Below are 27,917 nucleotides of genomic sequence, written 5' to 3'. Positions count from 1 at the left end.
TGTAGTTATTTGTGTTAAATTTACCAATTGTTGGAAACAATGCCGTGGAGACATATTCTAGGGTGGTTCTTATGAACTGTTTATAGATAGTTATTAGAGTTTCTTTTTGCTCTCCAAGGGTGTTGATGATGGTTTTCAATAGGTTTCTTTTCTTGTTGGTTTTCACCATCAAGTCTTTGACATGTGGACTTAATGTCATACGAGCATCAAATAGACTTAGAATTTTGGGTTCCTTTCCAATGGAAAGGTTTGGCCATTTAATTTCACTATAGGGTGTTTTATTCATGACTGTTTGGAGTGAGCAATGTTACTATTGACTTCTGGGGTGAAGCTTCCATTTTATTTTTTCTGAGCCATTGTTCCAATTTGTTCAAGTAAGCTTGGGTGTTCTTTGCTGCTATTTTGTGTTTAATGTGCTGGGTTATTATTGTTAAGCCATCAGAGTATGAGAGAGGATTGCTCCAGATACAACCACATGGAAGACAGAGTACCTCATACTACACTGCCCTACACTTGCTTCTTCTACAAAGCAACAAAATATTTTCACACACTAATCTATGGACTGAAATGGTAGTCATGGCTGGTTTACCAGGGGCTGAGGGTCACTTGCAGGAGAGAACCAGGGCAATAGGTTAATTATTTAATGTTACTGTTGCTGTTGTGTACCCTTATGACAGTAGTGGATGATGACACCAGTTACAAAGGGAACTAATGGCGTTGGGGTCCTTCACAATAGATATATATATGTTCCTAGTGCTGTGCAATCCTTGAAGATATATGTAGCCATATGTATTTGCCTAATTGTATTTTAACTACATGCAGTTTACAGAAAAGGAGCAAAGCTCATTGGGTCCTTCTCCTACTCTTTAATTGATCAAACCTAACCTCAAATTCATGTACAGTTCCAACTGGGTCTATATCCTTAATTTCCAACCATTATATTTAGATTTGAATTCATGTATTGTCTAATTCTCACAGGCAGCATCATCTGCCTGATGTACAATGATTCGATAACGCATCACAAAACTCGTGTTATAAAATATAAAGTTACAGCTGTATTACTCAATCTCTTTCACTCTGAATATTAATAACCACAGAAAATATGATCAAGCCAGTTCACAGGCTGCAACTACAAAATGAATATAATCATGATGACGACACAGGCATCCTCATGTACCCACTCGAGCCTCATGACACTTATGTAGGCATCATCGTATGGAAGGGGTTCAAAGGAACAGCTGATTAAATGATATCCTGTCACTTGCCTATTACCAATAACATTTCTAGACTATTAGATAATCTGAAAATAAAATGTTAGGTTCCACTATTGAAAGTATTGCATTTACAAGTATATCATGCTAAGTATAGCATAGTCTCTTTCTATACAAAGTTGAAATTGAGCTAGTCATGATTAAACCTGGGATTTGTGCAACCATGGTACACCACCTTGTATGTGAAACATGGACAGCTACTTCTTTAGGCTACTTTAGTGTGTAATCCAGTTTTGTCTTCAAAATAACCTAGCTGATAAGAAAGCAAGACATCATGGAGCAATTCATAGAAGAAATATAGATGGAAATTTAGAAGAGGGATTCAGTGACCTATTTAATTAAAAAGGATAAGAAAAATGCATCAAGCCTTTACATGATTCATATTTATTAACAATTAGTGCCTGGAGTGGGCATAAATGAAGAGATGCTTCTGCTGCCTGGATTCCCTATCAAATGGGGGAAAATACATACTAGATATGAAAATTATCGTCTCTGATTTTTTCAATCACAGTGATGCACTTTAATGGTTACTTCATGTTCCTTTATTTAGAGTCCTTTCATCCAAAGGAAGCTTGCAATGGTTACCAGTTTCTGTGTAAGGGAAAGGGGAATGATGTGTTTTATGGAGAGAGAAAAAAAATCACATTAACTAAAAAGAGACACATTGATGCACTTTATGGTTACTTCATGTTCCTTCTATTAGAGTCCTTTTGTCCAAAGGAAGCTGGCAATGGTTACCAGTTTCTTTGTGAGGGAAAGGTTAATGATGTGTTTTATGGGGGGGGGGGGAGAATCACATTAACATAAAAGAGAAACTTATTACTATAGTTGTTGCCAAGTGATTTCACTCAGCAAAGAGAATCCCCCTTGTGCAGAGAGATTCAACCAGTTTCAGTGAATCAATTTACTGCTAATAATGACATAGCTTATTTGAAGGATACCTTTGTATGGGATATGGAGTACATGGCAAAATGCAGTTGGCACATTTGTGACTTTCTGAAGTGCCCTTATGGACCAGAGCAACGCATCATTAATTTACATTATGGTAAAATTTAATAAAGGAACAATGACATACTTTTGTACTTGTGATGTTCCCTTCAACTTATTCTTTACCACTTAATCTCTCCCTTCTCTGATCCCCTTCTGGTGATGGTGGTGTGTGTGTTTGTGTGGGGGGGGGTTTTGTCACTACCACGTTCCTGTGTATTTGTCAAACACAACTAAATTGGACAGAGGGGACTTGGAATCCCTAATCTTTATTTTTCTCCTACAAAAACTCAAGATGTGTGAAGGCAAATGATGATGGAGAACACATTAAGAGGAAAGGTAAAGTGCACTCCAAGGGCATATGTAGGAGGGCAGTCAATAGGTTATTAAAGAACTATGTAGTGATACACAAAAGGACGATTACAATAAATCTGGATGTAAATGTATTCATGGAAGAGTAGTGGATTTTCAAATCATTATCTGGTGGAAAGGAAATTGAGCAAGAATGATGGGGAGAAAAAAGCGGAGGCAAAGAAGTGCCGAGGATGAAGAAATTGATTGTAAAAGAAAAAGAGAAAGAATACCAGAACCTGAGAGAAGTATGGGAAGTAGTGAAGGATAAAAGAAAAACAAAAGTAGAATAAAAATGAAAAGTCTAAATGTGTTCGAGATGTAAGATGTGGGTTATGAGTATGGATAGTGATGATGATGATGATGATTGAAAAAAGTGAAGCAAAGAGTGGGGTGGAAACAGACCTGGCAGATGGGGTTATTCAAAGAATGCTAGGATTATTTGGTCATATGAAAATAATGAATAAAGAATGACTAGTAAAATGAGTGCGGGAAGCTGAAGTGGATGAAGGTAACTTGAGGGGAAGACCAAGAATGAGTTGGATGGATCAGGTGAAAGGTGCACTGGATGTAAAAGGAATGCCTCTTCAGGATGGGAAAGGGCAAAAGACATGTGAATGGAGAGTGATTGTAAATGAAAAGGAAATTCTTATTGTCTGCTCTGAAAATTTCTTGACTGATGAGGTGGGGGGGGGAGACTTACCATGTAAGGTAAACCAGTTCCAGTTGTCAGGCCCTGCTGTGGAGGTGTTGTGTATTGCTACACAGCCTCTGACATAAGTGAGTGTAGCAGAGGACTGGGATGACCCTTCATCCACAAGAAGCTAAGATAGGAGGGACAACATTATTTATTTATCTATTTATTTTACTATATTTATTTATCTATTTAATGGGTATGGTGTGGGTGTATGCTTTGACTCAGCCACCCCTTTAAAAGGGGAAAAAGCCTTTTGGTATATGTACCATCTGTGTACCATGAAAAAGGGATGATTTAATAAAGTTGCTATTATTTCATTCCTAAACTGGAAAAAATATAGTAACACCAGAAGTTTTATATAATTTGAGGAAACAAATGTATTTGGTTTTCTTTTATTAGTTTCTTTATAGTATCTTACAATCAAAAGATATCCCACTGGCACCTACCAGAAGATAATGTTGGTCACCGACAAAAATATAAACAAAATTAAACCATTATAACTGAAAAGGAATGTTGCCTTTTCTTTTGCCACCTGATTTAGTCTTTCATTGTTTATTGTCTAAATAAAAAAATTACAACTTGCACCTATCCAACATCATATTGCCCAAATTAAAACTATAAACAAATTTAAAGCTAGGTATGATAGATGGAGAAAGAGACAAACCCTGTGAGCATAGCTCCTGTTCCTGTATACTACAATTAAGCAGGTAAGTTCTGCTATTTTTTTCTACAGCTACATCTAAAAGATTGCATGTCCTGATCTTCTTACTTTAAAAGAAAATTCTAGCTTGTACCTTAATGAAGCAAAATAAAAAATTCTGAAATCTATAAAATACAACAGAATCATTTTCTTTTGCTTAATTAACTACAGGAACTAGTTACCTGATACTGTCTAGGTGCCAGCAAGGAAATTCCCTGTACTTGTCAGATTTTTTATCACAGTATTATGATTGAATTCTAAATTGAATCATGTACAGTGCATACTGCACATTAGTCTTGTTTATTCTGTTAAGTTGAAAATGTCTTGGTAGTATGATTTTTGTGTATACCAGCTGCATGTAAACCATTTCTTTTAATTTTGTTTCTAATGGCAACCACATTGGTTAAAGGTTGTTGACTTGTGCAAGTAGTCAACCTATCTTCCTTCCTGGGTTTGCGACGGGGTGCTCCACTTCTAGGTAGGTTTTTTAGATTCTCATTCTCTTCATGCCTCTTGATCCACCGATAAACAGTTGTTTTGTGTACATTAAGCATGCGGGATATATCTTTCGCTTGGATGTTAGCCATGTGAAGTGAAATTATTTTCTGTCGTTCACTTTCTGATGTTTCGCTCCTTATCTGCTGACCGTCTCTTTCTTTGATTGTTTCTCTCCCACTGGCATCATCATCCATTCATTTGGAGGAAAAAATAATAATAACAATTAGATACATAAACGATGTTTCACTATACATATAAGAATATGATTCACATTAGTTATAAGATGGTATAAATATATAAAACTACATTTATCATTTCCTAACAATACTAATGAATCAAACAATCTGTTGCCCCTAATCTCTCTTGTAGAAGACCCATGGTATATAGGAAACTAGCAACAGCCTCCTGTTGAGACCATAAGTCACTTAGAGAAGAGATATTGTGTTATTGTCTGGAGATTGTTAGTATGGACCACTGCAGTAGAGGCATTCTGTGTCTTCTATGTGGTGGTTGCATCTCCATAAGTAGGCAGCAAAAAATATACAAGAAGCAGGAGACTTAAAGAAAAAAAATGTGACCCAGGCACAGTAAAAGCTGTCACATTTTCACAAAACTAAGCACATTCCTATACCCAGTCAATCTTCCAGCATGTGCCAAAAAGGTGAATGTATTACATAAAAGAAACAACTCTAAGTCTTCCCTTATATTTAGTTTCTATAGAAAACAAGTCACAAAACTTTGCAAAAGCATGCCAAATCACAGTGCACTACTTGCATATTATTTCCCCCAGTGATGCTTCTTGTCATGCTATTTTACATATATTCCCACCCATTCAATGGAACAGCCTTAACACAACCCTGAGCCACATAAATTTTTTTGTTTGTAAAATGTCAACCATGAAAAGATAAGACATCAAAATTCTACTCAGATGTGGGAACAACCTAATACAAACCTCACCAATACACTATGCCTTAACATCCCTTTCAGAGAAATAAGCTCCCCTATGATTACCATGGTAGTAGCTTCTGAAAAAGGAACACATTCTTATGACTACAATAACTCTTAAAATAATGATAACCACCTTTGCATATCCAGACACTGCTGCAAGTACTTGTTTTTCCGTTCCAGTTCATTGTTTCTAGTTTGCAAACGTTGATTTCTCTTTTGTTCAGCCTTCAACTTCGTCAATGCTTCTGTAAGTTCCTTTCTTAAATTCTGTACCAGAGCACTGCAGTGATCTCTGGTACCACAAGGGTTTGCCTTAAAGAGGTAGCCTGCAAGAATTGGATTTTCTGAAAAATGAAAAATAGTGTGCAAGTTTGGTGTGTTATATCTACATCTGCTCTTTTACCTAGAAAAGTGGATGTCAATTACTTAATCAGTCTTTCCAAGTCATATCAATATTTTGTATTTCTGAGAAAATATTACCACCTAGACAGAGATAGTGACAGAGAGGTGGGGGGAGAATACATTGGGGAACATACAAGGTCAAGAAGTGGTGTGGGATTGCATGAGACACTAAAGAAAACATAGAAGTGCCATGCTACCTGATTGGCTATGAACCTGAGGAAATATAGAATTTTGAAACAATGAACTAGTGCTCTCAAAGAAAGATTAATCAATCAATCCATTGCCCAAGGTCTCTCTTGTAAGAGGTACTTTACTTCCAGGTAATCAGGAATGGCCAATGAATTGGCCCACAAGTCACTCAAGGAAGAGATATTATATTGCTGCCTATGTTAGGCTACAGTAAGGCAGTATAAGATGACATGTTTGGTGTTCTTCTATGTGGTGATTGCATCTGGGGCAATTTGCTTCTGTGGCCAGGCCTAATCTATGTTGACACATTTTTAAAACTGGACAGTCACCTGGACTGTCATGTCAACATGGTTCTTGGTTGTTGTGGGAAGGATTTCTCTGTAGGGCTGATGACTGGGAAAGTTATGTGGAATATAGAGTTTAGTGGTCACATGTCAAAGGAATAATTAAGGATTCCATGAACCAATTCAATGTGAATGGCTTCAGACCTGCTTACTGAGTTCTGAGGAAATTCCACTGTGACCCAAGTGAGCACTGTGTAGTAGATGGACAATAAGTGTCAGACATGGATGTGTGTAGAGATCACTGGGCTGAGTACTTTGGGCAGATGTAATGGCTAACCCTCCTTGCAGCAAGCTTCCCTTAGTGTTCACGTGACAGTCACCAAGTTGCTGACTGCAGGTGAGGGTTGCATGAGGTGCCGTCAGTCATTCCCTGACTGGAAAAAAGGGGGGTAGTTGTCTCCATCTGGAAGAGGGAAGGGGATCAGCTGGACTACAACAACTACTGCAGTATTACATTGCTCAGTGTGCCAGGCACGGGGCTTTATTGCTGGTGTTCGTTTCCTCCTGTATGCAAAGACTCCTGATGTCTGAACAGTCTGGGTTCAGGCAAAGTAAGGGGCCATAATTTTTCTTATATTATCTTTTTTTTATAAATATACAAATCATACATTTGAGGGAGGGTGTTAACTGGTTCAGTACATTTTTGAAGTATGATTAAAATGGTAATGAAAAACTGCCTGTAATTTGTGCTTTCATGCACTTTCACTTGCAAGATGAGATTAGTCATAAAGTGAAAGAAGGATGACCAGCTGGGAAAGGCATAGATTTATTCATTTGGCTATAGGCTGTTTGAACAAAGATTCAATCTGGAAGAAGCTAGAACCATCTCACTGTGAAGGTCAATAAATGGAACAGTTCCCAAATAAAATGACATGTAGTACAATTTGAATCTTTAATATTCAGTCTGACAAACACCTAATCAATATGCTTTTTGAAAGTAATAAAAATATGTTTTTGAAGGAAGTTAAGAGAGCAAGTGGAGGTGAATCAAGCAGAGAAGAAAAGGTAAAAGGTGCACATGGACAGATATTATTGGAAGAGGAAGTGATAAGGGGAAGAAGGGCAAAGTATTTTAGAGAGCTGTTGAATGAGGAGGAGGGATTGGAGGTAGCAGTGGGTGGTGCAGAGAAAATTATGGTGATAGGAGAGGAAAATGGAAGAGAAATAAGAGAAAATGAAGTACAAGTAGTTTATAAATGATGATAGCATGGGTGTGACATGGGTGTCTGAAGAATGGAGGTACAGTAATACTGGAATGGCTAGTGAGGTTGTTTAAAATGTGTCTTAGGGAGGCTAGAGTGCCAGGGGACTGGAGGAGTACCCCTATAGTTTAACATAAGGTAAGGATGTTTTCTGGCCTTTAAGGGTTTGGAAAAGATTTATGACAGGGTAAACAAGAAGGCACTGTGGAAGGTATTGCAGATGTATAGGATTGGGAGAAAACTGTTATGGGCAGTAAAGATGTTTTTACAAAAGTAGTGGGACCTGTGTTAGAACTGGGAATGGAGAGAGATGCATCAGGGCTGTGTCATGCCACCATGGCTAATGTGTACATGGATGGGGTGCAAGGGTAATGGGCAGGGAATTGGAGATGGTTAAAGAAAATGGAGAGAAGTGGGAGGTGAGTCAGTTGTTGTTTACTGACAACACTGTACTTGTGGTTGGCTCAGAGGGGAGATTAAGGGAGTTAGTGATGGAGTTAGAGGTATGCTATAGGAGGAAGTTGAAGGTAAATGTGGGTAAAAGCAAGGTGATGAGATGTACAAGGGAAGAGAATGGCAGAGAGTTGGGAGTAAGTCTTAAAGGAGAGGTGCTGGAGGAAGTGGATATTTTTAGGTATTTGGGGGTCCCATGTGCCAGGAAAAGGAATGGTGGAAGTAAATTGTAGACTGAGAGAAGCAAATAAATGCCTTGGGGGAATAAAAAGTATTGTTCATGAGAAATAGGCATCTGGGAATGGACACAGAGGAGATTTTATGAAGGGGTGATTGTGCTGATGATACTGTATGAGCTTTGAGCTTAAGAGAGGCATAGAAGTTTAAATGTGTTATATCTAATATACATATCTAAACAAATGCCTTAAGAAATTAAAAAGTGTCAAAAGAAATAAGCATTTGGGAATGGATGCAAAGAGATTATATGAAGAACTGGTTGTGCTGATGGCACTGTATGGGATGGAGACAAGGAATCTAAGAAGCAGAAAGTTTAAATGTGTTTGAGATGAAATATCTGAGAAGTATGGTTGAGGTCATGACGTTGGACAGTGAGAAATGAGGAGGTGAGATGGAGAGCAGGGGTAGAAAAGATGGCAGATAGGGCTGATGAATGAGTACTGGGATTGGACACATGGAAAGAATGAGAGAAAAGAGATTAGTAAAAGAGGTGTGGAAGGCAGAGGTGGATGGGAACTTGAGGGGATAACCAAGGATGACATGAATGGATGAAGTCTGTTGAGCAAAGAAGAGAGAAGGCAGTAAATAGGGGTGAGTGGAGAATGGCTGTATAGAGATGATACTGTGATGCAAGGAAGGGAGAAGGTGGGGGATGGTGGGGGATGGTGGGGGGAGTAGGGAGTGGTTATGTGTGAATAATATTTTGACACAGCCTGAATGGTATTTCTTCCCATCTTCTCTATTTTCCGCATGATGGGATAGAGAGTGGGGGTCATTGAGTAAGTGAAGTGGCCTTGCTGTGGATGTACTGTGTCTTGCTGCATTGCTCTTGACCCAGGGCAGTGGGTGGGAGTGGGTACATGGATTATGACTTGGTCCTTGATATATAGATAGACTATATTTTGTGTTGTTTGTAGGACATTGGTATTCACTAGTGCAGTGCATCTGGTTCAGTTACCTTAGTAAAAACTGATTTTATTAGAATTCTTTACCAACAAGATACTGCTGCTCCTACCTTAAGGACTAATGAAACTTATCTAATGGTATGACTAAGTAAATCTGGAGGAAACAGATCACAGATAATAGTGATGCTCAGTTGAGCTATATTAAAATCCAGGATAGAAATTGAATATGAATTGAGCTAATAAAAGAGATCTTTATATAAAAAAAAGGCTCAAAATGAATAGAAATAACTGTTTTTTGGGCCTTTCATAAAAAGAGTGACTATTGGTACTGCATAGAGAGAGAGAGAGAGAGAGAGAGAGAGAGAGAGAGAGAGAGAGAGAGAGAGAGAGAGAGAGAGAGAGAGATGTCACAATTTCCCAGTTCATCTCTGCTTACCTTCAACTTCTTTTTCTTCTATTGGTTGGACACGTTGGAGAGATTCATATTTGGGCTCCAGTGACCCATACAAGGGTAAGGGAGATCCACAATCTGGAACAATGGTTTCAACTTCTTCTTCCTTGACATCTAGCTTAATTTCACAGAATTCACTACTTGTCATGTTCATTCTTAAGTTTGGATTTATGCTGGCTGTCCTCTTCTCCACCATTAAAACCTAAGTAGGATTTTCAATTCTACCACATGACTGCACTGATTTTAAATTCTCTTTTTCTGCTATTATGGGCACAATGGCATAGTTCTGCAGTCACTAATGTCTACTTAAGTAAAATATAATATCCTTACAAAAGAGAGAGAATTTTATATATATATATATATATATATATATATATATATATATATATATAATATATATATATATATATATATATATGTATATATATATATATATTAGCAAAACAACGAAATGGTGTGCCTGATTATCATCCAAGCCCCTAGATATACTACTTTTTCTGGGGATGGGTGAGGAACACAAAACAAAAATTTTCTTACATGGCCTAAATTATATTTTGTTTCAATAATGCTTAACCATCTCAGCAGAGTGTGGTGAAATAGTCATCTGGTAGTGGCCAAAATGAGTCCAGACCATAGGGATCAGGGATCAACATGTGTATTACAAAGAGATTAGTGAATTAAAGAAAGAAAATGCTGAAAAAAATATGGGAAGGGAATGCCCTAAAAAAGAATTAGCTGAGGTAAAACCTGAAAATGATGAACTGAAAAGTAAAGATACCACAAATAATACAACCATATAAGAGAAGAATGAACAAATAAAGGTAATGACTGAAAAAATTGGAGGAAGTATAAAAGAGGAAAATATATTACAACTCAAGAAACAATGGAAAGATCATGAAAAAGATAAAGTATCCTTTAAAGAAATTGTTCAGCAACAAATGCAAGAGAAAACTAAGGAAACAGTCATTCAGGTAATCAAAGAAAAGGAAATTTTGGTGAGACAGTAAACAAATAAAAGTGCATAGTGGTATTTGGTCTAAAAGAAAAAAATAACCTAGTTAGATTTGTGAGAGAAAAAGAAGAGAAAGATTTAGCAATAGATGTTTTGAGAGTAATACAAGATAGAGAGCAAGAATTAGAAAAGGAAATAGAGGAAGTGCATAGAATAGGAATGTAGGTAGAAAGAAATTGACCCCTAAAGATCAAACTAAGGTCACAAAGGTCGGCAGAAGAGATACTAGCAAGAACAAGTAGGTTAAGTAATAATGAGCACTATAAAGATGTATGGATAAAAAGAGATATGAACTTTGGGGAAAGAGAAAGAGAGAAGACATTAAGAAGAGAAGCTAAAAAATAATAATAATAATAATAAAATAATAATAATAATAATAATAAAATCAAATAGAGTCCAAGAAAAAGAATTTCTTTTGGAGAGTGTTAGACATGAGACTGAGAAAATAGTATATTCAAGAAAAGGAAATGAAAGGAACAATTAAAGAGATGTAGAGTGCAGAAAATTAAAGTGGCTTATACTAATATAAATGGTTCAATTTCAGGATTAAATGAGCTTAATGATTACTTGTCAGAAGCAAAACCAGACATAATAGCAAGTGTAGAGACAAAATTAAGGGGTCCACTATCACATAAGAGTGTTGGAAATGGATTATATAATCACTGACTAAGAAATAGAGAGGAAAAACAGGGTGGAATCATGTTCTTGGCTAAGAAAAATTTAAATGTGATGAAGGTTATAAATGGAGGGAACTGTGTGGAAATGATCACGATAAAAGTTGTAGATAAAGACATGAAAAAGAGAATATTTGTGATCTATATACCCCCAAAAATGGGTTCTTGGAGTGAGATTACTCTAAAATGTTAGAAGAGACAAGGATTTCATTAACTGGGGTGCTGAAAGATGAAGGAAATGTGGTACTTATGGGGGATTTTAACTGCAAAGAAATCTGCTGGGAAGAGATAACAGTGAAAGGTGGAGAGGAATTATGGGGAAATGCATTGACATGACTGGAATATATATAATAACACAATAGGTAAAGGATAACACCTGATATAAAAATAATGAAGACCTGTCAAGACTGGATCTATTCTTTATGTCAGAACCTGAAATTGTGGATAAAATTGAATACAAGACACCAATTGGGAAGAGTGACCATATATTACTTGAATTTGAACTAAAGGAAATACATATGGAGAGAAATGAGAAATACAAAAAGGAGAGAATGGTATATAATACAACAGACTTTGTGAAACTGAATAAATTTTTGCAAGAAGCAAGTTGGGATAAATTTCACAATTAAAAGATATGAGTGGAAGAAAATTGGAAGATTCTGAAAATCTATAATGAAAGGGTGGATAAATATGTACCAAAACATAAACAGGAAAAGAAATATAATAAGTGTTGGTTAAACAGAAAGTGCAGGAAAAAAAATGGAAAAAAGAGAAAAATCCTAGAAAGTGGAAATTATATATCAATGAAAGGAATGAATATATAAAAATATGCAGGGAAGAAAAAAGAAATTATGAAAAAGACATAATAGAAAAATGTACAGATCAACCAAAACTATTCTATAGATATGCGAGTGGCAAACTGAAAAACAAGCATGAAATAGAGAAACTACACCAAGGGAAAATGGAATATACAGAAGATATAGAAATGGCCGAGCTCATGAGCAAACATTTCAAGTCGGTTTTCACTAGCAAAAAAGTATGGCACTGGGATGAAGGGTGAGAGGCGAGATCCTCTCCTACAGGGAAAATAATAGCAACAAGAGCTGAAATAATACATCAAATACCAAGCCTTGATGTCAGGAAATCACATGGCCTGGATGGAATTGCAACCTGGATACGAAAGAAGTGTAAAGAAGATTTAGCAGGCAAAATAAATATAAGATTTTTGCTTAAGGAAGGAAAAATACCAGAAGACTGGAAAATGCCAACAATGTACCGGTATATAAAGGAGGAAACAAGGAAGACCCAATAAATTACAGACCGGTTTCCCTTACAAGTACCATAGCAAAAATTCATGAAAAAGTTATGAGAGACAGATGGACAAAACATCTGGAGGAGAACAACATACTAAATCTGAAACAGTTTGGATTCTGACAGGGAAGATCATGTGCCACACATCTGATCTGCTTTTACTCAAGACTATTAGATACAATACAGGAAAGGGACGTTTGGGCTAATTGTGCTTTCCTAGATTTACAAAAAGCTTTTGATAAAGAGCCACATAGAAAACAATTAGGAAAACTGAAAACCATAGGACAATAGGGCTTCCTTCATGCTATGCAACAACTCTATTCCCTGCAGTCTGATTGAGTATTTAATCAGGCCATCAGCATCCATGACATCAATGACAACCCAGATGATCTTTAGAATTATGAATACCATATTACTAAATATAGCTTATGTTATGAGGGTTAGGCTAGAATAGATGAATGTATCGTCCTTTCATTTCTTTGACCTTGGCTTCTATCAAAACAAATATGGAGTATCATTCACCGGCCGCAACGTCGTTCATTAGTAAATCAGTTTTAACAACTTTCTCGTTATTAATTTCAGCCAAGAAAAATGCATATTACATTGATGTATTATAATTTACAAAATTAATAATTAATTTTCCAATGGTATATTGCGGTGTGCACTTCTAAATAAATACCCATGTTTTCATTACATGGTAGATTTGTTGATGATGGTAACCTCATTGCTGAAACGTTTGGTAATATATCAAAGATGTTTTTCATCACCTCCTTGGGCTTGGTTCTCTAGGTTTAATAAGACAGCGGTTCTTAACCATTTCTGCTAGCAGCAGCTACCTAGTTGGGATAGCTAAACTGAATCATGCGAAAATATGCAAGTGGTTGCAGAGGGCTCACATGTTGGCCTTGGCGATATATACTACGTCCAGCCCATGACAAACAATACATGAGTAATACACTTTTTCTAATCAAAATCAAAGAAGTATTGAAAAGAACAACTAACTACAGGCACACGTTCTGAGATCAAATACAAAGTAGTGAAATTATTTCAAATACCTGCACTAATCAATGAAATCTACGAACACTTTTCCTAGATAAAAGGACTTCCTACAGAATTGCCAACCCTTCTACATGACATTTCCTAACAACCACGGTACGCATAGTGTAATGTACTTACGACCAAAACATAAACACAGGGAAAACAAATAACATCAGACGTTTTCTACATATCCTTGACAGAAAACGAAATATGGTAGGCGGTAACTATTTCAATGTTATAGTAAATTGCCGTGGATATGATTCTCGATTAATCAATCAGATATTTCGATCCCAGTGCTGTACAAAGGCATCTATCATACCGTTCCCTGACCCATATGACTATGCTAACCTTTGCCACGTCACTCCTGCAAACTTTGCTATCATTTTTCGACCTGTCTGACCTCCCAGTCCCACTTATAAAAAATTAACTTTTTTTTTTTTTATAATTTCCACCATAACCATGTTGGTTCTCTTTCCTATACCTAGTGATTATCTATCTGCACTTCATGTATATAGATCATTTGCCATATAAATTCATCTATTTATTCATTTATCATTATTCTTAAGATCTAAAAAATTTTGGTAGTCTTGACATGGGCTGGCAAGTTATTATAAAGCCGTGGTGCACATTTTTCAGAGGCTCTAACACCAAGTTGCAAATTGTACCTTGGTTCATAAAGTCTGTGCACTGTCCTAAGGCCTGTCCAGACGAGCGGGCATGCCCGTTAACGGGCACATTTGAAGGGCAAACGGTCAAAGTGCCAGAGTGCAAGTTAATATCGTGAACCCACAGCAGGCTTCCCTCCCACATCCCATGTTTCCTTTTCTTTAGACACAAAGCAATTATCATGGTGTACAATATCTTCTTGACAATGCTAAGCGCCATATTTGTCGTACCCCACTCCACGCACTACTGTCATTGTCGGGCATGCCCAATATTCATGAACTCGGTCGTGTGGACAACATTCACGGGTAGACCCGGCAGGATTTGCCCGCCAACCACACTGACCGACGAACACGCCCGATCGTCTACACACGGAGAGCAAAGTCCATGTCAATATGGAAGTCCTTTAGTAGCTCACGTATATATCTTGCCTTCCCAGATTTTAGCGTTTGACACATCATGACACATACTTTGTATACTATCCTTGCTTTGATTGGCAACCAATGTAGGTCAATGAGAATCTGTGTTATTCTCTCTCTCGGTGACAGATTAATTTTTTTTTTTCTCTAGATAATTGGGTAGACCATAACATAAGGAACTGCAGTAGTCAAGTCTAATAATAACATGGTTATGTGCAAGCATTTTTGTAGTTCCATCAAGTGGTATCCAGATATTCTCTCAATTTTATTTATGTGTTCTTTAAACTTTAAATTGCAGTTCACCATCACTCCTTGATCTTTTACAAAAATTGCTATTTGTATCGTCTCATTATTGATGTTTAATTGAGAAACGTCAAGTCTCCATCTATCACTTTGTTTCCCTACAATTAAACACCCAGTTTTATCATAATTTAATTTCAGTTGTTTCATCCGCATCCATCAACTTCTCTCTAATGGTATTTCACATATTTTTTTCTTCGATATATCCCACATTTCCTATTGACATGTGAAACCGAGTGTCGCCTCCAGACAATCTATAAGTAAACCCATTGTCATGTTCCATGACGTGGGTCACTGACACAAAGAGACGCGAATATAGCGCCATAAACCACACTCTCTTTCACTAATAACGCCTATCAATCCTACCTTAGCTAATTCTTCTCTATATTTTCTTCCTCTGCACTTTTCTCACTCACTACTTTCTCTCCCCTTGTTCCGTCGACACTGACGCGTGCGTTTCCCTCGGGCAACGCTCATTCACCCATTTACATACTGTATAAAAACGAAAGCATTAAGTATCGCTAAGAACATACCAATCAATTCCAGCAAATGAATAGTTTCTTCCTATACTGCAGGCACTCTCTTTTGCATTGTTTTGTTGTATTTTCCTTTCAGTTATATTTATTCTATGTAATTCCCTTGTCATTCACTTATTTTCCTGATGTTATTTTTCTAAGCTTATTCATCTGATAAATCTATAGATATCTTATCATTTGTTTTGCAAAATCCTGAAAAACAGTATTTAGTAATATTGTAATAGAATCTAGCCCCATCATTTAGCTCTCCGTGAATGTTCTGTGCGTAAATTATATAATTGTTGTTGGGCATTTATTATTTTTATAATCAGCTTTCTTCTGCCTTTCTCTTTGAGTTCTAGGCTATTAAGTCGTGTTATTATCCTCCGCTTCTTTTATCCTATTCTTTTCTTTCCAATCGTGAACTTTCCTCGGTAGTTCTTTCCTCATTTTCATAATTCCCAGATTTGATATAGTAGCCTGCAGCACTCGACACGACCACTGTTTAATCAAACATAATGACGATGCATGAAGAATGAACAGAATCTATGACGTCATTGCGAAGCGGATGCCGCTACGGGTAGGTTTTACGAGAACGGCTGAAGCAGATTATGTTTTTGGAATAAGATCAGTAATTTCAAGTTGCACAAAAAGAGTTTGTGTGATTTATTGAGCTATTATTGACTTTGGTAAGTACTAAAAATATTCCAGGTAACATTAGACACCTTTAAATCTAATAATACTGTCCAGGTCTTTATCTATGACAAGATACTTCATGAAGACATTTTTTTTTTCGTACAGGACGACTATAGATCAAAAGGGTATAAAAAAAAATCAAAATTAGAAAAAAAGAGTGATAATTCATTTCGTATTAGAATTAATAACAATTGGAATATGCTCCGAAGTTATAAATGTCTAAAGTAACTTAGATAAGTTATATCGTCCATTCTGCCGCTATCTCCACAAGTTCAGCTGAAAGTACAGAGATGGATGTACAGGCCACATCAGGCCCATATCAGAAAATCTACTGGGAGCTATGCCTATAGAAAAATAGAGAAAAGTCAAAAACCTCCTTCGCCCATCTGCACTCTTTGTTTACATTGGTCTTCATAGCCCGGACAGCTACGAGATGCACCTTTAAAGTCTTTAATAGGAAATAGAAAGCTGAAGTATGGCAAACTTAGTTATATTAATTATTTATTCAGCGTTACTTAATAATTAAATCATTGTATGTTTAATGGTACAGATACGTACTACTACTTTGTGCAGGTTTTATAGTCATTTATTGCATAATGACTACTTTTTGCCTTTGTGTCTGGTCAAAATAGCGTTTTTTGTCTGGTCAAAGTAGCATTTTTTGCAATGCAAAATTTTATTTGCATTTATATTCGTAATAGCAATACATACATACAGTACATACATATACCAAGGCTTTTTCCCCCTTACAAGGGAGGTAGCCAAAAAGGAAAAGGCATAAAATCATTCCCACCCATTCCATCCCTGAATACAATTCACCCTCCCTCTCATCTTAGCACCTCCTGGATGACGGGTCATCCCTGCACCTTGTCCACTGTCCTGGGTCAGAAGCAGTGTCGCATGACACAACACATCCACAGCAAGGCCGCTTCATTAAATCGGCGATCCCACCTCTCCGTCCCTCCATACATAAAGGAGAAGACGGGGAGAAATCCCTTCGGACTGCGTCAAAATTTGCTCACATATACTACCTCACCCCCCATCCCCCCGCCCATTCCACCTCATGCATCACAACATCATCCATATACAACCATTCTCCATTCACCCCTGTCTTCTGTCCTCTCCCGTCCTTCCTCAACAGACATTCCCCTCTACCCCAAAGCCCCCTTCACCCCCATCCATCCACCTCATCCTAGGACGTCCCTTCATGTTCACTCCCTCCACATCTGCCTTCCATACCTCTTTTACTAGTTTTTCTTCACTCATTCTTTCCATGTGTCCAAACCATCCTAATACTCTTTCATCAACCCTATCTCCCAACCCCCTTTCCACCCCTGTTCTCCTCACTTCTCACTCTATCTAGCCTAGTAACCCCCATCAAATTTCTCAGACACCTCATGTCAAACATATTCAAACTCCTTCTCTCTTCTTCTCTTATGTTCCATGTTTCTGCCCCATACAGTGCTGTTGGCACAATCACTCCTTCATATAGTCTCCTCTTAGCATCCATTCCCAGATGTCTATTTCTCATTACACTTTTTAATCCACCAAGGCATTTACTCGCTTCTCTCAATCTACATTCTACTTCCAACTTCACTCCACCTTTTCCTGCCACATTTGCACCCAAGTATCTAAAACTATCCACTTCCTCCAGTCGCACCTCCCTTAATGCTCACTTCCAGACTACTGCCACTTTCACCCCTTGTACATCTCATCACCTTACTTTTACCCACATTTATCTTCAGCTTTCTTCTATCACACACTCTCCCAAACTCTGTCACCAACTTCCTCAATCCCTCCTCCGATCCTGCCACAAGTGCAGTGTCATCCGCAAACAACAGCTGGCTCACCTCCCACTTTTCTCTATTTTCTTTAACCGTCTCCAATCCCTGATCCACTACCCTTGCATTTACCTTTCGCACTACCCCATTCATGTAGAAGTTGAACAGCCAGGGCGACATAACGCATCCTTGACGAAGTCCCACCTTTATCTCGAACCACTCTCTCCATTTCTAATCCTGACACAAGCTCTACTACTCTCATAAGAACTCTTGACAGCTACTAGAAGCTTTCCTCCTATCCCGTATATCCGCAAAACCTCCCACAGTGCCTTTCTGTCTACCCTGTCATAAGCCTTTTCCAGGTCCATAAAGGCCCAACAAATATCCTTCCCCTTTCCTATAGCTTTCTCACATATCTGTCTTACCACAAAGATCTGATCTACACAACCTCTACCCGTCCTAAATCCACACTGTTCCTCACCAATTACTCCTTCTGTTCCTCTCCTAATCCTCTCAATCAAGATCCTCCCATAAGCCTTCCCAACTACACTTAACAAGCTAATCCCTCTGAAACTACTACATTCACACTTGTCCCCTTTTCCCTTGTACAGTGGCACTATACAGGCACTCCTCCAGTCCTCCGGCACTCTACCCTCTCTCCAGCAAACATTAAATAACCTCACCAACCAGTCCACCATCACTGTACCTCCTTTTTTTTTTTTTTTTTTTTAGACATTCTGCATGGCATCCATCCAGACCAGGTGCCTTACCTGCTTTCATCATCTTAACAACTGCCTTCACTTCATTCTTCCTTATTTCTCCTCCATTTTCCTCACTCATCACAGTCATTTTCTTAGCATTTCCCACTGCAACTATCTTTCCCTCCCTATCCTCCTTCACATTTAGGAACTCCCTAAAATACTCTGCCCATCTTCCCCTTACTGCCTTCTCTTCCATGATCATCTCTCCATCTGCACCTTTTACCTTTTCTTCTCTACTTGATTCGCCTCCTCTTCCTCTCTTAATTTCTTTCCAAAACATCTTTTTATTACTTTCAAAATTTTCTGTCATACTCTTACCCCATTTCACATCTGCTCTCCTTTTTGCCTCCTTTACCTTTTGCTTTACTTCTCTTTTCTTTGTACCTCTCATATGACTCCCTCGTCTTATTTTGTAACCAATCTGTGAAAGCTCGCTTCTTCTCTTCTACAACCTTCTTTGTTTCCTCATCCCACCATTCACTACCCTTTCTTCTATTTCCTCCTGTCCTTGTTACACACACCATCCTTGCACACTTTGTGACTCCCTCCTTGAACCATCCCCATTCCTCCTCTACACCTAGCTCTACTCTATCCTTCAGCTTATTCTTGTACTCCTTCTCCTTTTCATTTAAAGAGTTCACTCTAAGCACCTCCCTACCTTTTGTCCCTTTCCTCTTCCTCCATCTATCCTCCACTCTCAACTTACCTTCCACCAAAAAATGATCTGATATTCCCCCACCCTCTCCCCTTAGCACATGTACATCTTTAATTCTTCCTATCATAATCCTATTTACCACTACATAGTCCATTAACGCTCTATCACCCTTCCCTCCACCACCCTCTCCCATGTGTACTTATGCTTGACTTTCTTCCGAAACACTGTATTTGCTATCATCAACTCTCTAGACACATTTCCACCATCAACTCTCCACTACGATTCTTTCCTGGAACTCCACATTTCCCAACGACTTCATCAATTGGATAATTTCCTACCCTAGCATTAAGGTCTCCCAGTACAATTACATTGATATTTCTCCCTAAATCCTCTATGCACTCATTTAAATCTATCCAGAAAGCCTCCCTTTCTTCTACGCTCTTTTTACTGCCAGGCCCATATGCACTTACAAAAACCCACATCTCCTTTCCCAGTTTCACCTTCATCCACATTATCCTAGAGGAAACCTCCTTCCACTCCACCACGCGTTTACCTATCTCTTCACTCACTAGTATAGCCACCCCTTCCCTCCCTCTCTTCACTCCTGATAACCTCCCAAACTTACACTAGCCCTTCCCTTTCAGCTTAGATTCATTCAAAGCCAACACATCCATCTTTCTTCTTACAAACATACTACCTATCTCTTCCCTTTTACTCTCATCTGTACCACGTCCACGTCCACGCACATTAAAAGACCCAAACCTTAGGGTGCTGGTCGGAAAACTCCCAGACCCTCCTATGCCTTTGCTTTTTCTTTTAGGAATGTCCCCTGTGGGGCTACAAGGAGAAAGATGCCTAGTCCCAATCCCCGTCCCTTTATTCTCGCCTCTTACGATCCAAGTGGAATTACTTGGTGGCAGTATTCTTTTTCCCCACCACAGGGAAGGTAGGCGAAAAAGGAAATGAACATTCAGAGAAATTGTACAGGACAGTAACAAGGGGTTGGGGGACAGCATAACGGAGGGATAGTCGTAGTATAAAAGTGTCATAATTTCTCTATGAACAGAGTTTTCCTCTATCACAGTCAAAATTATGTGTGGCTCTGGTCCGTAGGGGCGCCCCATATAGACCCTAAAGTATCAACTGCATGCCACTTTGCCACAATAACATGTAGCCAATACCCCAGTAATAGCAATAATAGAATAAATGCTAGAAATCCGGGCTCTACTAATGACTATGTAAGTTATGCATCAATACAGAGATTTAAAAAAATAAGAAAAAGAAAACGACAATACGAAATGAACATCGCTGATAAATCCAAAGAGAATCCCAAAGAATTCTAAAGATACCCCCTCTGGGGTATTGGCTGCTTGTTATTGTGGCAAAGTAGCATGCAGTCGATACTTTAGGGTCTATATGGGGCGCCCCTACGGACCAGAGCCACACATCATTTTGTCTATGATAGAAGAAATTCTGTTCATAGAGAAATGATGACACTTTTATACTAAGACTGTCCCTCCGTTATGCTGTCCCCCAACCCCTTGTTGCTGTCCTGTACCATTTCTCTGAGTATTCTCTTTCTGTGATGGGGGAATTCCCTGTGGTGGGGGAAAAGAATACTGCCACCAAGTTTCCCATTTGGATCGTAAGAGGCGAGAAGAAAGGGACGGGGAGAGGGACTAGGTATCCTTCTCCCTGTAGCCCCAAGGGGCAGATTCCTAAAAAGAAAAGGAAAGGCATAAGGGGTGCTGGAGGGCCTCGGGCCAGCACCCTAAGGTTTGGGTCTTTTAATGTGCGTGGATGTGGTACAGATGAGAGTAAAAGGGAAGAGATAGGTAGTATGTTTGTGAGAAGAAAGTTGGATGTGTTGGCTTTGAGTGAAACTAAGTTGAAAGGGAAGGGTGAGTGTAAGTTTGGGAGTGTAAGTGGGAGGTTATCAGGAGTGAAGAGAGGGCGAGGGAGGGAAGGGGTGGCTATTCTAGTAAGTGAGGAGATAGGTAAAGGGGTAGTGGAGTGGAAGGAGGTTTCCTCAAGGATAATGTGGATGAAGGTGAAACTGGGAAAGGAGATGTGGGTCTTTGTAAGTGCATATGGGCCGGGCAGTGAGAAGAGCATGGAAGAAAGGGAGGCCTTTTGGATAGATTTAAATGAGTGCATAGAGGGTTTAGGAAGAAATGTCAATGTAATAGTACTGGGAGACCTTAATGCTAGGGTGGGAAATGGTCCAATCGATGGAGTGGTTGGGAAGTGTGGAGTTCCAGGAAAGAATCGTAGTGGAGAGTTGATGGTGGAAATGTGTCTAGAGAGTTGATGATAGCAAATACAGTGTTTCGGAAGAAAGTCAAGCATAAGTACACATGGGAGAGGGTGGTGGAGGGAAGGGTGGTAGATAGAGCGCTAATGGATTATGTAGTGGTAAATAGGATTATGATAGGAAGAGTTAAGGATGTACATGTGCTAAGGGGAGAGGGTGGGGGAATATCAGATCATTTTTTGGTGGAAGGTAAGCTGAGAGTGGAGGATAGATGGAGATGGAGGAAAGGGACAAAAGGTAGGGAGGTTCTTAGAGTGAACTCCTTGAATGAAAAGGAAAAGGAGAAGGAGTACGAAAAGAAGCTGAAGGAGGAGTGGGAGGGAGTAAAGGATAGAGCAGAGATGGGTGTGGAGGAGGAATGGGGATGGTTCAAGGAGGGAGTCTTAAAGTGTGCAAGGATGGTGTGTGGAACAAGAAGGACAGGGGGAAATAGAAGAAAGGGTAGTGAATGGTGGGATGAGGAAACAAAGAAGGTTGTAGAAGAGAAGAAGCGAGCATTCACAGATTGGTTACAAAAGAGGACAGGGGAGTCATATGAGACGTACAAAGAAAAGAAAAGAGAAGTAAAGCAAAAGGTAAAGGAGGCAAAGAGGAGAGCAGATGTGAAATGGGGTAGGAGTATGACAGAAAATTTTGAAAGTAATAAAAAGATGTTTTGGAAAGAAATTAAGAGAGGAAGAGGAGGCGAATCAAGTAGGGAAGAAAAGGTAAAAGGTACAGATGGAGAGATGATAATGGAAGAGATGGCAGTGAGGGGAAGATGGGCAGAATATTTTAGGGAGTTGCTGAATGTGAAGGAGGATAGGGAAGGAAAGATAGCTGCAGTGGGAAATGCGAAGAAAATGAGAGTGATGAGTGAGGAGAATGGAGGAGAAATAAGGAAGGATGAGGTGAAGGCAGTTGTAAAGATGATGAAAGCAGGTAAGGCACCTGGTCTGGATGGATGTCATGCAGAATGTCTGAAAAAGGGAGGTTCAGTGATGGTGGACTGGTTGGTGAGGTTATTTAATGTTTGCTGGAGAGAGGGTAGAGTACCGGAGGACTGGAGTAGTGCCTGTATAGTTCCTCTTTACAAGGGAAAAGGGGACAAGTGTGAATGTAGTAATTTCAGAGGGATTAGCCTGTTGAGTGTAGTAGGGAAGGCTTATGGGAGGATCTTAATTGAGAGGATTAGGAGAGGAACAGAAGGAGTAATTGGTGAGGAACAGTGTGGATTTAGGACGGGTAGAGGTTGTGTAGATCAGATCTTTGTGGTAAGACAGATATGTGAGAAAGCTATAGGAAAGGGGAAGGATGTTTTTTGGGCTTTTATGGATCTGGAAAAGGCTTATGATAGGATAGACAGAAAGGCACTGTGGGAGGTTATGCAGATTTATGGGATAGGAGGAAAGCTTTTGGGAGCTGTCAAGAGTTTTTATGAGAGTAGTAGAGCATGTGTTAGGATTAGAAATGGAGAGAGTGAGTGGTTTGAAGTAAAGGTGGGACTTCGTCAAGGATGCGTTATGTCGCCCAGGCTGTTCAACTTATACATGGATGGGGTGGTGCGAGAGGTGAATGCTAGGGTAGTGAGTCAGGGATTGGAGATGGTTAAAGAAAATGGAGAAAAGTGGGAGGTGAGCCAGCTGTTGTTTGCGGACGACACTGCGCTTGTGGCAGGGTCAGAGGAGGGATTGAGGAAGCTGGTGGCAGAGTTTGGGAGAGTATGTGATAGAAGAAAGCTAAAGATAAATGTGGGTAAAAGTAAGGTGATGAGATGTACAAGGGGTGAAAGTGGCAGTAGACTGGAAGTGAACATTAAGGGAGAGCGACTGGAGGAAGTGGATAGTTTTAGATACTTGGGTGCAAGTGTAGCAGGAAAAGGTGGAGTGAAGATGGAGGTAGAATGTAGATTGAGAGAAGCGAGTAAATGCCTTGGTGGTTTAAAGAGTGTAATGAGGAATAGACATTTGGGAATGGATGCGAAGAGGAGACTGTATGAAGGAGTGATTGTGCCAACAGCACTGTATGGGGCAGAAACGTGGAACATAAGAGAAGAAGAGAGAAGGAGTTTGAATGTGTTTGAGATGGGGTGTCTGAGAAGTATGGTGGGGGTTACTAGGCTGGATAGAGTGAGAAATGAGGAGGTGAGGAGAACAGGGGTGAAAAAGGATTTGGGAGATAGGGTTGATGAAAGAATATTGGGATGGTTTGGACACATGGAAAGAATGAGTGAAGAAAGACTAGTAAAAGAGGTATGGAAGGCAGATGTGGAGGGAGTGAACATGAGGGGACGTCCTAGGATGAGGTGGATGAATTATGACAAAAGAAACAATATAGATTTAATATATCTAGACTTTGCAAAAGATTTTGATACCGTCCCACATGAAAGACTACTTACTAAATTAGCTTTGCATGGAATAAGTGGTAGCCTATTAGGTTGGACTAGTAATTGGTTGAAAAGTCGAAAACAGAGAGTTGTTTTAAATGGAAAAACTTCTGGATGGAAAAATGTTGCAAGTGGAGTTCCTCAGGGTTACGTTCTTGGGCCACTTCTATTCATAGTATATATAAATGATATAGACAATGGACTAAAATCTACTGTTTCCAAATTTGCTGATGATACAAAACTGTGCGGAGTGGCAAATGATCACTCAAACCAATTAGATATTCAAGAAGATTTAGATCAATTACAGCAATGGTCTGAAAAGTGGCTAATGAAATTTAACACAAGTAAATGCAAGGTAATGCACATGGGTAAAAATAACAGTAAGTACGATTACAAGTTATTTGGAAATTCGTTAACAAAAGTGGATAGTGAAAAAGATCTCGGCGTAATTATCAGTAACGACCTCAAATCATCCAAGCAGTGTATTTCAGCCTCTGAGAAAGCAAATAAGATTCTGGGATTGATTGCGCGATCTTTTGATTTCAAAAGTCCATCACTCATTAACAAGCTATATAAATCGTTAGTTCGTCCACATTTGGAATATGCTGTTTCCGTATGGTCACGGAATCTCATTAAAGACATTGACAGACTGGAAAAAGTACAACGGCGAGCCACAAAACTGATTCCAAATATCAAAAATAAATCATACGAAAATCGACTTAAGCACATGAATCTGTTTTCCCTAAAAAAACGTAGACTCGGAGGTGACTTGATACAGGTCTTTAAGATTTTAAAGGGAATTGACAACATCAAAAGTGACCAAATTTTCACATTGAATGAGAATCAGACAAGAAACAATGGTCTCAAACTGTCCGGAAATAGATTCAATTTGGAAGTAGGTAGAAACAACTTTGCCAACCGTGTAGTTAATGAATGGAATAAACTTTCTGCACAGGTAGTGCAATGTAGTTCAGTTCGAAGCTTTAAGAATCATTTAGATAAATACCTAAGTAAGATGCTGTAATGATTATAATTTATGTTATATTATTTGTTTTTGTTTTGTTATAATTTGTCTGTCTGATTTTCATTTATTATTAGTTATATGTCAATTTATAATCATTTACTATTACCTCTTTGTTTGTTATTCAACTATACCTATGCATTTATTTATGTATTTTATTTGTTATTTTTACATTATTATAGTTTTAATTTATTATTATTATTATTATTATTTTTTTTTTTTTTTTTTTTTTTCATCCGACCTAGATATGGATCAAAAGGTCTCCTGTCGGCATGCTCCGCCTTTGTAATCCTTTGTAATCCTTTGGATGGGGTGAAGGGGGCTTTGGGGAAGAGGGGAATGTCTGTTGAGGAAGGAAGGGAGAGGATGGAAGACAGAGGTGAGTGGAGAATGGTTGTATATGGATGATGTTGTGACTGCATGAGGAGGAATGGGCGGGGGGGTGGGGTAGTATGTGTGAGTAAATTTTGACGCAGCCCGAAGGGATTTCTCCCCGTCCTCGCCTTATATGCAAAGGGGGACGGAGAGGGGGGGTCGCCGATTAAATGAAGTGGCCTTGCTGTGGATGTACTGTGTCTTGCGACACTGCTTCTGACCCAGGGCGGTGGGCAGGGTGCAGGGATGACCTGTCATCCAGGAGGTGCTCAGATGAGAGGAAGGGTGGGAGGGGTGTGGAGTGTATTTAGGGATGAAATGGGTGGGAGTGTTTTTATGCCTTTCCCTTTTTGGCTACCTCCCTTGGAAGGGGGAAAAAGCCTTGGTATGTGTATGTGTGTGTGTACATTAGAGATAAAAAAAAATTGTTAGGAATCACATTGGTCCACTATTATCTGCTGACGGTCAACTTGAATATTCAAATGAAGGAATGTGTAATATCTTAAACAATTATCTTAGCTCGGTATTTGTAAATGAAACACCTCAAAGCGAACTCCAAACTGAAACCTAGTGAAAAGTCAGAGGTAAACTTACTATGGTAAATATAACAAAAGAAAAAATTAAAAGGTGTATATATAAACTCAAAGTTAATAAAACACCAGGGTCTGACAGTTGGCATCCAAGAATCTTAAAGGAAATGAAAAATGAGATTGTTGTTCCATTAGAAATTATTTTCAAGAAATCCATCATATCCGGAGATGTCCCAAGAGAATGGAAGCTAGCTAACGTTACTCCCATATTCAAAAAAGATGACAAAAGAAGCCAAATAAGTATAAGCCTATAAGTTTGACTTCAATCGTAGGAAAAATAATGGAAACTATCATCAGAGATGCTATCGAACATCATTTAGAAAGTAACCGTTTGATAAATCATAGCCAGCATAGTTTCAGACGGAAATGTTCTTGCGTGACTAACTTACTCGAATTCTACAACACAGTTATCTTGAATTATGACAAAAGAAACAATATAGATTTCATATATCTAGACTTTGCAAAAGTTTTTGATACCGTCCCACATGAAAGACTACTTACTAAATTAGCTTTACACGGAATAAGTGGTAGCCTGTTAGGTTGGACTAGTAATTGGTTGAATGGTCAAAAACAGAGTTGTTTTAAATGGAAAAACTTCTAGATGGAAAAGTGTTACAAGTGGAGTTCCTCAGGGTTCCGTTCTTGGGCCACTTCTATTCATAGTATATATAAATGATACAGACCATGGACTAAAATCTACTGTTTCCAAATTTGCTGATCATACAAAACTGTGCAGAATGGCAAATGATCACTTAAACCAATTAGGTATTCAAGAAGATTTAGATCAATTACAGCAATGGTCTGAAAAGTGGCTAATGAAATTTAACACAAGTAAATGCAAGGTAATGCACATAGGTAAAAATAACAGTAAGTACGATTACAAGTTATTTGGAAATTCGTTAACAAAAGTGAATAGTGAAAAAGATCTCGACGTAATTATCAGTAACGATCTCAAATCATCCAAGCAGTATATTTCAGCCTCTGAGAAAGCAAATAAGATTCTAGGACTGATTGCACGATCTTTTGATTTCAAAAGTCCATCACTCATTAACAAGCTATATAAATCGTTAGTTTGTCCACATTTGGAATATGCTCTTTCCGTATGGTCACGGAATCTCATTTAAGACATTGACAGACTGGAAAAAGTACAACGGCGAGCCACAAAACTGATTCCAAATATCAAAAATAAATCATACGAAAATCGACTAAAACATATGAATCCGTTTTCCCTAAAAAAACGTAGACTCAGAGGTGACTTGATGCAGGTCTTTCAAATTCTAAAGGGAATTGACATCAAAAGTGACAAATTTTTCACATTGAATGAGAATCAGACAAGAAACAATGGTCTCAAACTGTCCAGAAATAGATTCAATTTGGAAGTAGGTAGAAACAACTTTGCCAACCGTGTAGTTAATGAATGGAATAAACTTCCTGCACAGGTAGTACAATGTGGTTCAGTTCGAAGCTTTAAGAATCATTTAAACACCTAAGCAAGATGCTGTAATGATTATCATATATTTTATATTATTCTTGTTTTATCATTTGTCTGTTTTTCATTTATTATTAGTTATATGTCAATTTATTATTATTTGACAGTGTAAAACATCAAATAATAATTATAGTTTTTATTTATTATTTTATGATTTTTTTTCGCATCCGACCTAGATATGGACCAAAAGGTCTCCTGTCGGCATGCTCCGCCTTTGAATTACAGTCATTCTGACTTTAGCCATCCTGAAATGGGCATCCAACACAGGCACCTCATTTCAAACACATTCAAACTTTTCCTCTC

At 38.5% G+C, this 27,917-nt stretch overlaps 1 protein-coding gene across 2 annotated transcripts; it reads right to left on the bottom strand.

The window, feature by feature from the left end:
• Positions 1-1,821: 1,821 nt before the first annotated feature.
• LOC143035223 (uncharacterized) lies at positions 1,822-13,853 on the bottom strand. Of its 2 annotated transcripts, none has more exons than XM_076201979.1 (4): positions 13,809-13,853; positions 9,621-9,960; positions 5,586-5,796; positions 1,822-4,681 (listed from the first exon to the last, which is right to left on the bottom strand). In XM_076201979.1, exons 2-4 carry the CDS (start codon positions 9,829-9,831, stop codon positions 4,315-4,317), a joined length of 789 nt encoding a protein of 262 aa, XP_076058094.1. In that variant the 5' UTR covers positions 9,832-9,960; positions 13,809-13,853; the 3' UTR covers positions 1,822-4,314. The 2 variants fall into 2 exon arrangements, with proteins under 2 accessions (XP_076058094.1, XP_076058093.1); XM_076201978.1 differs by lacking the exon at positions 13,809-13,853 and adding an exon at positions 13,688-13,788.
• Positions 13,854-27,917: the final 14,064 nt, after the last annotated feature.

This window comes from Oratosquilla oratoria, chromosome 18 (assembly GCF_046742065.1).
Source record: "Oratosquilla oratoria isolate Oo_2021 chromosome 18, ASM4674206v1, whole genome shotgun sequence".
Classification (NCBI taxonomy): domain Eukaryota; kingdom Metazoa; phylum Arthropoda; class Malacostraca; order Stomatopoda; family Squillidae; genus Oratosquilla; species Oratosquilla oratoria.
Note: the sequence above shows the minus strand (reverse complement) of the source record. Positions and strands in the feature narration are given on the sequence as shown.